The sequence below is a fragment of the Dendrobates tinctorius genome, unplaced genomic scaffold, assembly GCF_039654945.1.
Source record: "Dendrobates tinctorius isolate UK_male_01 unplaced genomic scaffold, ASM3965494v1 ptg000011l, whole genome shotgun sequence".
NCBI lineage: Eukaryota > Metazoa > Chordata > Amphibia > Anura > Dendrobatidae > Dendrobates > Dendrobates tinctorius.
The window spans coordinates 36,441,158-36,456,085 of record NW_027361679.1 but is presented as its reverse complement, the minus strand read 5'-3'; the positions used below and the strand labels follow the sequence as shown (position 1 = coordinate 36,456,085).

Sequence of the window (14,928 nt, the reverse complement as noted above, 5' to 3'; positions counted from 1 at the left end):
TTTTTTTAAAACTTTTTTTTTTACATTATACTTGCTTCAATAGTCTCCATGGGAGACGAGAAGCTGCGATCATCCGGCCCTGCTGTGTAGCAGAAACGCTCACTAGCTATGAGCACTGACGGCTGGGCAGCACGCATAGCAATCTGGCAATGACAACCACGGGTTATACTGGAGACCCGCAGTATGTCTAAGGCTAGTTTCACACTAGCGTTTTGAGGCGCAGCGCACGGCTGCAGTGCAGCTCCGCCCCATGCCACGCCCCCTTCGCTCACCTCCTTCTATGGGCGCATGACGTTGCATGTGACCTGCATACCCTTTCTTTAGCATTGGGTACACAGGTCGTGCGTTGGTATGTTTGGCAGCGCATGCGCCCTTTTGACGGTGTGTCGACGTGTCAAAATGCCCATACGAGCTGACCAGAGGAGGCGCGACAGGGGGGGTGGAGCTGCACGGCAGCCGTGCACTGCGCCTCAAAACGCTAGTGTGAAACTAGCCTTAGGTTGGAAAGGGGATTTCTAGGCCAAACCAGGAGTGAGACAGAGGAAAAGTATAATAGAGACACGTCACCACTTCTGGATTTATCATCCACTCCCGAGGTAAAATACTGACCGAATACTGAACTGTGAACGTGGCCTCAGAAGGGCATGAAAAAATGATAATTGGTTGCGTCCATGAGGGGTTAATAAGGGCGCGCGCACCCAGTTCTCCACTAGACCAGGCTCCGTGCACTGCAGCTGTATGGTCTTGGGGCGTAACCACAAGGCTACCCCCGGTACGGCGCTGTCTCCTGCCTTTATCCCCGCAGTGAGTGGTCGGTGAGCGGTCTCCTCGCTGCTCCCGCCCTCCTCATTCTCAGACATTCACTCAGTCCCCGCCCCCTAACCGACTATTGGTTCGGCGCTTTCCCTTCGGCGCGCGTCTTCATTGGTCCACGATAAACCACAGTCACTGATTGGTCTAGACCAGAGGTTCGAAAAGTCAGCGTCCAATCATGTCTCCAGCTCTCGCTCACTCATCCTGCGGGCGCCAAAACTCAGACCGAGCGGGAGATTCAGACATCGTATGTCCTTGTCCTGTCATATACTGAGGATCCCGCCATGGCCACCCCGCCGAAGAGAAGCTGCTCCGACCTCCCGCCATCTCCCTCCTCCGACACCTCATCCCCGGGGAAAAGGAGCAAGGTGAAGCGGATCTCTATAGAGGGGAACATCGGTAAGGAGTGTGACTGGCGGCACAGGGGCGGTGTATCCGTGTGCAGGATTGGGGGAGCTGTTCTATGGTGTGGTGACGCCGGATTATTGGGCCGCTGGCCGCAGCAGGTTGCCCCTTTGTCTGATCATGCGCAGTCACTACTGGGGTTGGTGGCTACAGACTAGGATTGGCTGCTGGGTAAGAGCTGTGCCGGCCCTACTCAGCCTGTGTGCATCTAATGGGGTTCAGCTCTGGACATACAGGTCAGGGGTTGATCTAACAAGTGAGCACATGGCCCTATACAGCTGGGGTACAGCGGGGGCCATGGGGCATTCAGGGAGCTGCTCACTGTTTCCTGTATCCCCTTCATCCAGACTCCACAAGCACCAAGTGTGTTGCAGTGGCTCACGCACAGTGACACATCTGGCTTGTTAGACCTCACGATTGACTAAGGCTGAATTCACACATCTGTTTGTTGCAGCCAGAGCACAGGCTGGCAGTGGGTCGCCTGAACTTAGAGTGCACCTGTCACTAGGCTCGGCCAACCACCTTTCATGGGTTATACACAGCATTCTATAATGCCGTATATCTGCCCCCAATTTGACCTCCAGGATAAGAAAAATAAGCTTTATTATACTCACCGGGGCGGTCCAGTCCCATTGGTGTCACGGGTCCGGCACCACCCTCTTGTTGCTTCATATTAAAGAATGCTGTAGATAAGCCTTGAAAGGCAGCAGCCGTATCTCATATTGGCCAAAACAGGTGGCAGGTTCCCTTTAAAGGGAACATGTAAGGTCAAAAAAATGCTATTAACCTGCTATATGGTCAAGCTGGCGTTCTGAAGCCATACAGCCGCCGCACTGAAAGCCTGGCTGCTGGGAGAAAATGCACTGTGTTCCCACCCTGGCAGCCTAAAGGTGCAGCTTCAGTCACTGATCAGTACATTGTGACCATGGCCCCGCACTGACAGCCGGCTGTATTGTAGCCGCGTGCTTCTATATGAAATCTGAATCCAGTGAGGGAACACTATGGCCGCAGACATCCATGGCTTTGTACAACTTGCCCTCATCTGCAGGGTGTTATGCGGCATACTAAGACTGGTGTTTGTCTGAACACACATCACACCCCAAGCTGTCACCTGCCTCCTGAACCATGAGAGCTGTGCAGCCAGGCAGACAAGCTTCCAGCCACACAGGACACAGATGTCAGCTCTGACCAGATATAGCGCATCTAACAGTTTATTAAAGGCGGCCTGTTTACGCTGCCCTAACCACAGACCATATGATACAGCGACAGTTGACTTGGTGTCACTAAACCACAATGGGCCTTCAAGATTTGAAGTGTCTATAAGAAACCCTAATTTTACCAGGTACCAGGCCCAGTGAGAAAAAAATGGAAGCAGTTTTTTTTTTTTTTTAAATTTACCATACGTTATCAGAGAGATGAGCCTTTTGATGTAAAACACATGGTTGGCACAGTCGGCTCAAGCTGGGTGCTCTATGGCAGGGTTCCCCAACTCCAGTCCTCAAGGCCCAGCAACAGGTCATGTTTTCAGGATTTCCTTAGTATTGTCCAGGTGATAATTGCATCACCTGTACAATACAAGGGAAATCCTGAAAACATGACCTGTTGGTAGGCCTTGAGGACTGGAGTTGGGGAACTCTGCTCTATGGAATGGATAGTCCCAAACACAATACAGGGAAAGAAATCAAGGCACTCAAACTGTTGATATAGTGGATTACTTTTGAGTCGTCGGCACTTGTACCTCCAGAGGCATAAAATTGTCAGTATTGGTCCACATCAGACCTGAGCACAGTCTATGAATTATGTACATGCAGAAGAAAGCAGACATAAAGGCCCTGATTTGTCAAAACATTAACAGTTACTAGGCTGCTCATAAATTTTGCAACTTTGACCCAGCCCAAGCAAAGTAAGCGGAACAGGATGTGCCATCCCTTGATAAATTCATTTTGTTTAAAGGGAACCTGCCACCCCCCCCCCCCCCCCCCAGGGCGTTTTTTAAGTAAAAGAGCCACCTTCAGCAGCACTAAGGCTGCATTCTGTGAAGGTGGCTCTTATGTTTCTGACCCCTAGTAACGCTGAAATATCGACTTTTATAAATAGCTCCTCATACCTGTAATGCATCCCATAGGTATGGTGTGAAGCCTGCTCTTTTACTTAAAAATGCCCGGGGGGGGGGGGGTGACAGGTTCCATTTAAGCCACAAATGTGACTCCAGTCTAGAACTGGAATAAGATTTGTCCCCCATGACCAGCATGAAAAATACTGGTCTTGGTGAATCGGGGCCACAGAATCATATACGGTATATAGGGAAACAGAGCAAGGCACTTGTCTATAATATAGAAGACATAATGTAGCCGTAACATGAACAACTAAAAAGAAAAGAAGTTCATGTAAATGGGACAAGATGAAGAGATAAGAAGAACTGAGGGAATAACTGAAAAGGCAGCCATCAGACGAGGCTACTTTACTGATGTGTCAAAAGGAGTATGTCAGAGATGGATCAAGAATCTGAGTATAGTCCCACGTATGGTATAATTCATCTATAGGTGATCTTGGCCAGATATAAAAAGTCATAAGGATGCCTGGATCAAGTGTTTCTAACTCCACAAGTAATAAAGCAATAGCTTTGTCTTTATGGCCTTTACTAAGATGATGATGCGCACAGAGAATTCAGAGCATCCTGAAGACATGTCCCAGACAATGCTGTGAGTCAAGCCTTCATGGGTAAAGACCTAAAAATTGGCACAAAACAAAGAGGCCTATATCTCTGTAACTGTGGCAAATTTTAAAAAAAGTATATATATGTATTTTAGATTCCCAGGTGCAGTTGGACTAAATGACAAAGGCTTGTCACTTTTAACCTAGTGACAGGTTCTCTTGTTCGAGGATAAGTTGACGACCTGCAATGTGAGGTAGGTTAGTAGTTTTAGTATGTACCCTAATATCTGTGTTGGTGTACATTCATGCATACTATGGCAGGAGTCTGAGGCTCGCCCAATTTAATACACTGATCCATATTTCCTTGTAGAAGGTGTAATTCATGCTGATTCTAGTTTGGAGAATGCATGAAATTCAATGTGGAAATAACTGTCTACGTCTGTATTAATGTTTTTTTTTTATCAATACAGCTGCAGGAAAATCCACTTTTGTCAACATCCTCAAGAAATGTAATGAGGACTGGGAAGTTGTTCCTGAACCTATAGCAAGATGGTGCAATGTTCAGAGCAATCAGGATGAATTTCAGGTATTGTATGTGTTTAATATCGCACATTCAGATAATCAAAAGTAACTCGTCCTGCAAAAATAAAATAAAAACAATCCCTGACACGACCATATTGACCAAAAAATAGTTATGTCACTGGGAAGAAGGGGAGCAAAACACAAATTCAATAAACTGAAGATCCCAAGGTTGTTAAAAGATTAATATTCACATAATGAAGTTTTCATAAAATGACATCTTGTGTAGTTCGGGGCGTGTCTTCTATAGTGCTGACCGTCCTAGTTTACCAAATGCTTATTGCCTGTAATATAAATTTTTGGATCTGCGCTTCTCAAGTCTGTGTTGTATTACTTCTGTTACTCCTAGAAATGTCTGAATATGCTGTTCCAGCACCTTCTGACAGTCTAATCAGTACTGACATGTAACACCCAGTTGTAACACTGTGTGACTTAAGCCGTGATACGGGTCATGAGGCCACAGATCGCTAGGTGTTGCTGTGACATTTCAGCGCAACACAATTTGCAAGTTTTGGAGTCTAATTGCCTGCAGGCATAAGAATACAGAGTAGATTAGATCATGAAAATGATGAAGTTTTAGATCTGGGCATCTGATTAGATGGTGCATTTATTAAGACGGGTGGAGACAATCCTATGTGAAGTGATGTATGTGACAGATCTAAATGTCTTTTTGGTGTCTTGAGAAGTGTGTTCCCTCATAACTTTTTTTTTTTTTTTTTTTTTTCTTCCCCTTAACCCCCCCCCCCCCCCCAATCATCTACTTCATGTACATTGCAGGAGCTCACAACCTCCCAGAAGAGTGGTGGCAATCTTCTTCAGATGATGTATGAAAAGCCTGAACGCTGGTCCTTCACCTTTCAGTCCTATGCTTGTCTCAGTCGTATTCGGGCCCAGGTGAAAGCTTTTGGAGGAAAGTTGAGGGAAGCGGAAAAACCTGTACTTTTCTTTGAGCGTTCAGTTTACAGTGATAGGTAAAGGCCTTTAATAGTTAAACTTCCTCTATCAAGTAGTTGGCATTTAATAACTACTGTTAGGCGTAATAGATGGATAAATTCAGCCACTGAGTCTGCACTTAAAATCTGAGTTTGATATGTGGAAATTTTCAGTCTGCGTTTTTCCGATGTAAACTCGCATTGCAACTGCCTGAGGATGTGTTAATTAGTTAACAAAGGTAGATAATGTGTCCATGTAAGCGTGCATTTACTACATTTTGATACTTGATCTGTGGATGTGCCCCAAGTCTCTGCGTGCGGCAATACTCACCATTTCCCTTTCTTCCAGATATATTTTTGCCTCTAATTTGTACGAGGCGGAGTGCATGAACGAAACAGAATGGACCGTCTATCAAGACTGGCATGAGTGGATGAATTCTCAATTTGGTGCTGATCTTGAGCTGGATGGTATTGTATATCTCCGTGCAGCACCAGAGGTAAATTCATTTTCAATGGTTTCTGATGCTTAGGCTAGCTTCACACTAGCGTTTTGGGCCGCAGCGCACGGCCGCCGCTAAGCCCTGCCCCCTCTGGTCATCTTCGCCTAGTATCGCACACGGCTGCATGCGATCTGCACACCCTATCTTTAGCATAGGGTGCGCTGACCGTGCGCTAGTAGAATTTTGAGTGCGCTGCGCCCTCTTGACGGTGCGCCGGTGTGTGCTGTGAAAAATGAGGATGAATGAAATGGAGATCAATATCCAACACTGCGGAGACACCATCACGTGTTTCTCAACGCAGTGATTCTAGAGCACTGCCCCCATCCCTTATGGGAAATATGCAAAACAGAAGCCGCGGAGACACCATCACATGTTTCTCAACGCAAGCAATGACCAGCCAGGTCTTTCCCCGGGAAGGAACAACCACGGGAAGGGCAGTCTCCAATGAAGGAAACCACCTATGCCAAAACATGGTATCCATCCACAGACAGCTGTTTCGGTGTGTGCTGAACGCAGCCGTGTGCGATACTAGGCGGAGGGGGCGGGGCTTAGCGGTGGCCGTGCGCTACGGTCCAAAACGCTAGTGTGAAACTAGCCCTCGACATAGGTTTTTTTTTTATCTGAGTCTAAAACTTCTAAAAAATAAATAAAAAAGTGAGCCGTTTTTCATATACAAGTTCTCTGATTTAGTTCACCTAGTGCAGCCTACAAGCAAGAATTCTAAAATGCCGTATAAAATTCTGCACCAAGTCAGAAAGGATGACTCCTGATATGTGCATTAGTGTAATTGACAGTTTCACTTGCTATTGAAGGGACTGTCAGCACAGATTGTCTGTTCAAAGAAATTACAGGAGCTCTGTAGCCAGAAAGGCAGTGATAAATGGAAAGCAAGCAGGTGGGCACGCCATGAAGCTCCGAGCAGCTGTTCTTGGTTTCATAGTCACTCCGAGCTGACAGTCCCTTAGTTTCTAAACGCATGTGCGTTTTACCGTTGAATCAGCATCATGCAAGTGTTTTAAAGGGTTTTTCCCTTTAAATGACTTCCCTTCCTGTATTTTAGGCCCCTTCACATGCCTGTGATTGTTTTTTCCTTCCACAGATACCACACATGCCTATTATAATATATGGCGCTGCACATATGTCCATTTATTTGCACGGACCGTCACTGTACAGACATATCCTTTTTTTTTTTTTTTTTTTTTTCTTCTAGCAGCACGGATGATGAGGACCAATACAAGTCTTTAACCCCTTAGCGACAGAGCCAGTTTGCAGCTTAATGACCAGGCCAATTTTTACAATTCTGACCACTGTCCCTTTATGAGGTTATAACTCTGGAACGCTTTAATGGATCCCGCTGATTCTGAGATTGTTTTTTCGGGACATATTGTACTTCATGTTAGTGGTAAAATTTCTTCGATAAGTCTTGTGTTTATTTATGAAAAAAACAGAAATATGGCAAAAAATTTTAAAATTTTGCAATTTTAAAACTTTAAATTTTTATGCCCTTAAATCAGAGAGATGTGTCGCATTAATTTCTTAATAAATAACATTTCCCACATGTCTACTTTACATCAGCACAATTTTGGAAGCAAAATTTTTTTTTTTTTGTTAGGAAGTTATAAGGGTTAAAAGTTGACCAGCGATCTCTTATTTTTACAACAAAATTTACAAGCCCTTTTTTTTTTTAGGGACCACATCATATTTAAAGTCATTTTGAGGGGTGTACATGACAGAAAATACCCAAAAGTGGCACCATTCTAAAAACTAGACCCCTCAAGGTGCTCAAAACCACATTCAAGAAGTTTATTAACCCTTTAAGTGCTTCACAGCCCTATCCCTAACCCTAGCCCTAACCCTTATGGAAAACTGAAAAAAAAAATAATTTTTTTATTTCATTATGTGTGCCTATATAAGGGGGTGATAAACGGGGGGGTTATGTACTATTTTTATTATTTTGATCACTATGATTGTTTATCATAGTGATCAAAATAATAAATGGAATCTGCCAGCCGGAGCCAGCAGATTCCCGGCGGGCGCACTGCGCATGCGCCCGCCATTTTCAAGATGGCGGCGCCCATCGGATGACGCCGGCGGGCGCGGGACCACCGGGAGGGGACTGAGGACAAGGGAGAGGGACCGGGGGGATCGGGGACCCTATTTCTCTATCCTCTGATGTGCGATCACATCAGAGGAAAGAGAAATTAAATGTAAAATTGCGGCTTTTTTTTTTTTTTTGCGGTCGCCGTTATAGGGTTAATAACGGCAATCGCAAAAGCGGAGGTCGGTAAAAACCGACCGATTCATGTTCTCTGGGGTCTCGGCTACCCCTGGCAGCCGAGACCCCGGAGAAAATCCGACACTGGGGGGCGCTATTCACTTAAATCACAGCGCCGTGAATTAACGGCGCTGTGGTTTAAGTACCCTTAATTACCGCCGTTAAAAGGCGTATCGGCGGTCGTTAAGGGGTTAAGTCTGGATGACATCCATGTGCTGTACGTGTTCATTCTCAAAGTATAAGAGACTCGTTGGAACTGATATTTCTTAAGCCATAATGTAAAAATGGATGGCTCGCTGATCCGAAACACTGGCACCATACAGTTTTTATTTGCATTATGCAGTTGTGTGAAGGGATGTTGAGTGGGGGATTTGGTGTAATAGAAGAGAAATTTAGTTGCGCTTTATTCTCCTTTCATGGGTTCAGAGTCTCTTCCATTGTTCCCGATGCCTGGCTTGTGGCGTAAATGTTGCCTTGGCTACTTTTTGAGCTCAACATGGCATTCCAGTGCAGACAGTATGCAGTTTGGAGCAGCTAAGCTCACTGACTGGCTGGTGAGCTATCAATGTGACATCAGTGCTGTAACCAATGTAAGACACGGCGGCAGAGAGTCATTGGTACCCAGAGAAGATGAGTACAGCGGGAACTTTTGTATCTAATCACAAACTGCAGGCATGGGAGAGATTGAATTGAAATGGAAAAACTTCTTAAATATTGGGAACTGAGGCATTCTGCCCCCCTCCCCCATAGTAAATCTGAATTAAGATTAGCTTGCCACTTACCTAAATTACATCCTTGTATGAGACCTTCCTCACTTCTCTAGTCTGGCTTCCATCTGCAAATATTAAGTTACCAAGGCCATTGTCACACTTGCGAGAAACTTGCACGAGTCTCATGTCTCAATACCAGGCACTGCCGCCGACACTCGGGACTGGGGTGTGCGGCTGCATGTATTTCTATACAGCTGAGCGCTCCGGTCCCGAGTGTTGGGTATTGAGACGCGAGACTCGTGCAAGTTTCTTGCAAGTGTGACCCTGGCGTAACCCACAGCCTGGCTGCACGGTTGCAGTTGTGTATGTTTGTGTGTTTTTTTTTTTTTAGTTGACACTTCTATAGTAGAACAAAAACCTAGTTTAATGGGTTCTGGCTGGGCTATCCCCACCCTACTTCAATTGTCAAGTCTTTCCCTTTTTACTAAAGTGGTGTAGGAAGAAGCTGGTCAAGGGCACACTCCGGACTAGTGTAGTCCAATGACATCTGGACAGCTCTTCACATGGTTCTCTCAATTGCCAGAGAATTTTGGAGAACAACCTGCCTTGCTGCAATTGTGCAGACAGGCTTTGATTCTTGCGGCCTGTGGTTTGGACAGCATGTGTCTAGTCACAGGTTCACATTTTAAAGGGACTCTGAACAATTATTCTGTGCTGACAAAGTCCCACTTCTCGGCGCTTCATGGCGTGACCAATCATTTTGCCCATTTACGACTAATGACAAACATGGTACGTCTGTCATGGATTTAAACTGTTACTACTCAGTGACAATTCCTTGCTGACAGCTGTGCAGCCAGGAAGAGGTGTTAGGGACCTATGTAATCGGTTCCCGCACTCAAATAGTTGTGATTTCTTAGTCAATCTGACTGAACACAACATGATCGTGCAGGAGGTGCTGAAATTTGTACCTCTTGCATGATCATGGTGCAGATAGCAGCCAGGGGTGGTGCCAGACTACTTGACCCTCCAGATGCCATGATCGGGGGGGCCATGACCGGATGTGGAGCTGAGAGGACGTGCGAGGCCCGAACTCCTCAACAGCCAGCAGCCATAAAGCAGCTCATAGAGCAGGAGGGTGACCAGAGGAGGTCCATTCAGTTGGCAGGAGCAGCGGAGACACTGGGTAAGAATGACGTGGGGGATGAGGAGGGAGCAGGCGCCAGGCAAGGTGCAGATCTTTGAGGCGGCGGGCAGAGGGATCAGATTTACAGTCACAAAGCACAGCCCTGACCACCCCCTCACAATCTTCTATTTAAAACCTCTATTCTGACCCAGTCACTGTAGCCACACTCAGATCCCTGCTGGGAGACCTGAAACAAGCCATCCATACTGACATCACAACGGTTTTCAATGCGTTACACAAATCACGCAGATTGGCAACAGAACCTCACACATAGAGGGGAAACTTGAGGAATATACTACAGCGCATAACTATCTTGTGGATGCCCATAATGAGGCAGATGAAGAAATTATGGCCTTAAAATTGAAGCTTGCAGACTTGGAAAACCGCTCCAGGCGCAACAACTTGCGTTTCAGAGGAATTCCTGAGAGCGTGACTGCGGAAGCTTTGAAGGAGTTCCTAATTGATTTCTTCACAATTTTAGTACAGTCGGTGGACCAAAGAGACCTGCTGATTGACAGGGCGCAACGGATTCCTAAGCCAAAGTCTGCGCCCAGCTCTGCACCACGAAAAGTGATAGCCAGGCTTCATTTCTACCACTTCAAGGAGGCAGTGACTGGGGCAGCAACAGCAAAGCAGTATCTTCTGTAAAGATTCAGGGATATCCTGGTCTTTACAGATTTATCTGCAACCACCCTGAACAGGAGGCGGGAATTTTCATCGGCAACCAAGATTCTTCGGGATAACAATATCACCTACAAGTGGGGATATCCGGTAAAGCTCATCGTGACGAAGAACGGAGTCACCCACATCCTTGTATCTCCCAGGGAGAGGCCATGACCCTGCTCCGGGAGTGGTCCCTGGTATCAGTGGATGAAGATACCAGCTCCCCGCTAAAGAAAGGACCCTTGACGCTGAGCAAAGAATGGACCTAATCCTCACGCAACTATACTGTGACTAAAAATACCCTCTGTGCTGGCAGGTCGAAGGGACTTGAGAATAACGCTTACTATTTCTTCTATTATTCTCACCCCCCCCCCTCCCAATACTGAATAGAAACGAGTATCCAGTTGGTTCACGTAGAACTGGACTTTGAGTTATACAAATTAGTTGTTGTAGTTGGTGTCAACAACGTTAACCCCTTTATTTTCCTAACTGTTGTCCCTATATTTGGTGACTTAATAATTCCATTATATTTTCCTGTAACTAATGGTATTTCAGACTTCAAGCATCAATGCGAAAGGCCTAAATAGCTCCTTTAAAAGATCGTTACTTTGGTAGGAAGCCCAGAAGGTTAAGGTGGACATATTGTGTCCAAGAAACTCATTTAATCTGTGAGGATGCGCATAGATTACAACATAAAAATTACTTCCATATCTGTCATACGCTGAGAAAAAGAGCTAAAATCTCTCCCCCCTCTCCCCCCGACTGACCTTAAAAACTTATGTGTGAAACAGGCCTAAAATACGTGATGAAATGTTACAAGCAACCATAGTCCCCCTACCTAAACCAGGTAAAACACCCGATCATCCAAGTAATTTTAGGCCAATATCCCTTTTAAATACTGATCTCAAGCTATACTCTAAAATATTAGCAAATAGAATTTCTGATATAATCCCTTCCCTGGTGCTCAGGGATCAGGTGGATTTATTAAATCTAGGCAGACATTGGACGCCACCAGACGAATGATTAATCTCATTCATGTGGCAGGGGGGGAACAGAACACCTTCTTTGCTCCTATCATTGGACACGGAGAAGGCGTTCGATCGGGTGCACTGGGGATATGTTTGAGGTCCTAACCAGGTTCGGATTCACTGGTAATATTGTTAAAGCAATCACCCTGTTGTATTCTCATCCATCAGCGTCAGTTTCTATCTCCGGAATATCAGATAGGTGTTTTTTTTTTTTATCACTAATGGGACGAGATGGGTGTCTGCTGTCACCCCTTCTATTCATTTTGGCGATTGAACCTTTAGCGGAAAAAATCAGGCTACATCCAACAATAACAGGAATCCAGGTGAACAAAACGGAACATAAAATCGGATTATTTGCGGACGATATCATCCTAGCGTTAACAAATCCCACAGAATCACTACCAGCAGCAATGCAAATAATCGATTCATTTACTAAAATATCATATTATAAGCTCAACTTGTCCAAATGCCAGGTGCTGAATCTAAATCCATCCATAAAATATTCAAAAGATTTTGAGAACCCTTTTAAATGGGGCAATGATAATATTGAGTAACTGGGTATTCGACTTACATTATCAGCAGATAAAATGTTAGCATTGAACTATGAGGCTCTGAGGAAGAAATTTCAGAATGATATGTTACATATGAAAAAACATGATTTATCTTGGTTGGGCAGGATAGCGTCAGATAAAATGTTCATTCTCCCACTGATATTGTATGTATTCCGCAATTTCCCCATTATATTCCCGATGAAAATTTTAAGAGATCCAAGCAATAATCTTAAAATATTTTTGTCAAGAGAAAAAATCCAGGGTCCAAGCGGACACGCTTTATATTCCTATGAGTAAGGGAGGTTGTCCCTCAGTGGTCCGTTATTACAGAGCCACGTTATTTGAACAATTACGATTCATGTGGAATAACAAGGATGACGTCACTGGATAAAAATTGAAAAATATTTAATGGGAACCAGGGCTGTGGAGTCGGTAAGCCAAACCTGCGACACCGACTCAGGCTCAGACTCCGACTCCGACTCCCACATATATTGCTTATATTCAAGTGAAAAATTTATTGTAGTACAATGTGAACATCAGACACTTAATCATTTTTATGATACAATAATCAAGATATTTAGAACAGAATATATCTTTATTGGAATACAACTTTAGAACACAAACTGTAAAACTGTAAATATCTAATACACTATGTAATATCGATTACATATATAATACTGTAATAAACTATAAGCGGCAAAAAAGTTTTCAACAAAAACATACTAAATAACATTACTCTGTCGCCTTATTGGGGGACACAGAACCGTGGGTGTTATGCTGCTGTCCACTAGGAGGCGACACTATGCATAATCTGAAAAAGATTAACTTTGGCTCCTCCTCTGCAGTATACACCCCTGGACGGCGTCAGCCTTCTCCAGTTTTTGCTTAGTGTCGCAAGGAGGCACACCTAAGAGTTTTTACTCCGTTTTTTTTCCTTGATTTTTTTTTTTTTTCAACGGATTACAGATGAAGAAAAGCGGGCACCATTCGGCCACTTACAAGTCCAGGGACCCCAGCCCAGCTGCGGGCTCCTGTTGGGACCGGGGGAGGTGCAGGCAGGCATGGCACTTGTCAGAGACAGGGCTCCCTGCGCCCCTGTCTCTGTGGCGGCACCAGCTGCATAGCGCTTCAAAGGGACCCCCCACAGGGCCCAGGTGGCGCTCATGTCCCCACCGCTAGCCTGCCGTTCAATCCGGGGGGGTCTGGTTTGAATCCGACCCCCCCCCCCCCCCCCCCCTGGACAACCGCGCCGTCCTGGAGCCCTTCTGGGCATGAGGTATAAAACTTAGGCCGCGGCTTCGGCCTAGCCGAAGTCGCCGCCCTATTCCCGCCCCCTGGCCTGCCCCCCGGATGACGAAAATGACACTCTGCAGTGTCATAGAAGGGACGGATCGAGGCAGGAAGGGCGCGCTTTTACAAAGCTCAGCGCGCCCTTTTCAGCTCTCCGCCCCCTTCCCCCTCCACCTCAGAATCCCGGTGGCCATCTTGCTGCAGCAGGAAACATAGCTGACAGCCATACAACAGTCTCCGGGGGGGCACAGGACTGTGATTTGTCGGCGCTGGACTTAAGGGCACACTGGTGGGGTAAGATCACAGCTGGGTTCTCTTTACTCAGCTGTGCATTCATATTACCTATAAGTTCTCCCCTTTGCATAGCCCCTGTAGGACCCCTGCTAGCCAGCCTCTGTGCATGATGCCGGGCTCAAGGAAGAAAACCAGGCAAGAGCATTCTGCACAGCCTGCAAGACCACTCCCCAGGGGCAGCACGGACCCACACTGCCGGGACTGTGTCCAAAACACTGGGTCAGAACCAACGCTTCTTCGTCTTCTTCCATACCGGAATGGGCTACTCAGATGTTGCAGTCTATAACACAGTCCATACATAGCCTGACCTCTACACTACTGTAGGCTTTGCAGGGTCATGTCTCGGCTATGAACGTTACCCAGGCCACCGACCGTTCTAGGCCGAGCGTGACTGCATTCGTCAGGTGGCGGCCGCTAAGCAGCTTGAGCCTCGGCCGGAACCCAAATGGGAGACCAGCCCGCGCTAGCAGGTCCGGGGTCATGCGTTTAAATCTCGGGGACATGCCACTTCCGACAGTCTCAGACGTAAGCGGACCCACAGGTCGCATTCATCTGCGTCCTCACATAGCACTCGGTCGTCCCCCTCCAGGAAGAGACACAGTGGCTCCAGGTCACCTAGTCTGTCCCCTGACAGAGACAGACAATGCGGATCTCCGCAACGATTTCCGACCACAGACTCGGAAGGCATATGTGACTCTAACCCAGACAACGAAACGGAGAATTATCTCGTCTCTTGTCCCCCTAGCAATACTGCAATAGTTGAGGATATCGTCTCTTCCATCCTTCGGGTGCTGGACATTTCAGATCCAATCCTGGAAGCACCAAAACACAAGATTTCCTTTGAAAGTGTTCAGAAACCATCGAAGGTCTTCCCTAATCACCCGGAATTTCAAAAAATCATTTCTAAGCATTTTTTGCAGCCTGAGAAAAAATTCGCCAATCGCAAGTATTTGGAAGCAAATTGGACAGATTCGCCCGAAGTGGACCCTCCACCTAGGCTGGCAGCACAAACGCTTCTCTCGCTGCCGGACAGTTCAACCCTCAAGGACA

General features: G+C 46.1%; 1 protein-coding gene across 1 annotated transcript in view; it reads left to right on the top strand.

Annotated features, from left to right (window-relative positions):
* Positions 1-764: 764 nt before the first annotated feature.
* The window catches only part of DCK (deoxycytidine kinase), a 35,005-nt gene continuing 20,841 nt past the window's right edge, over positions 765-14,928 (top strand). The window contains exons 1-4 of the mRNA XM_073540953.1: positions 765-1,212; positions 4,344-4,459; positions 5,230-5,423; positions 5,734-5,881. Coding sequence (XP_073397054.1) covers positions 1,098-1,212; positions 4,344-4,459; positions 5,230-5,423; positions 5,734-5,881 — 573 coding nt within the window. The 5' untranslated portion in view covers positions 765-1,097. The remainder of the gene's footprint in view (positions 1,213-4,343; positions 4,460-5,229; positions 5,424-5,733; positions 5,882-14,928) is intronic.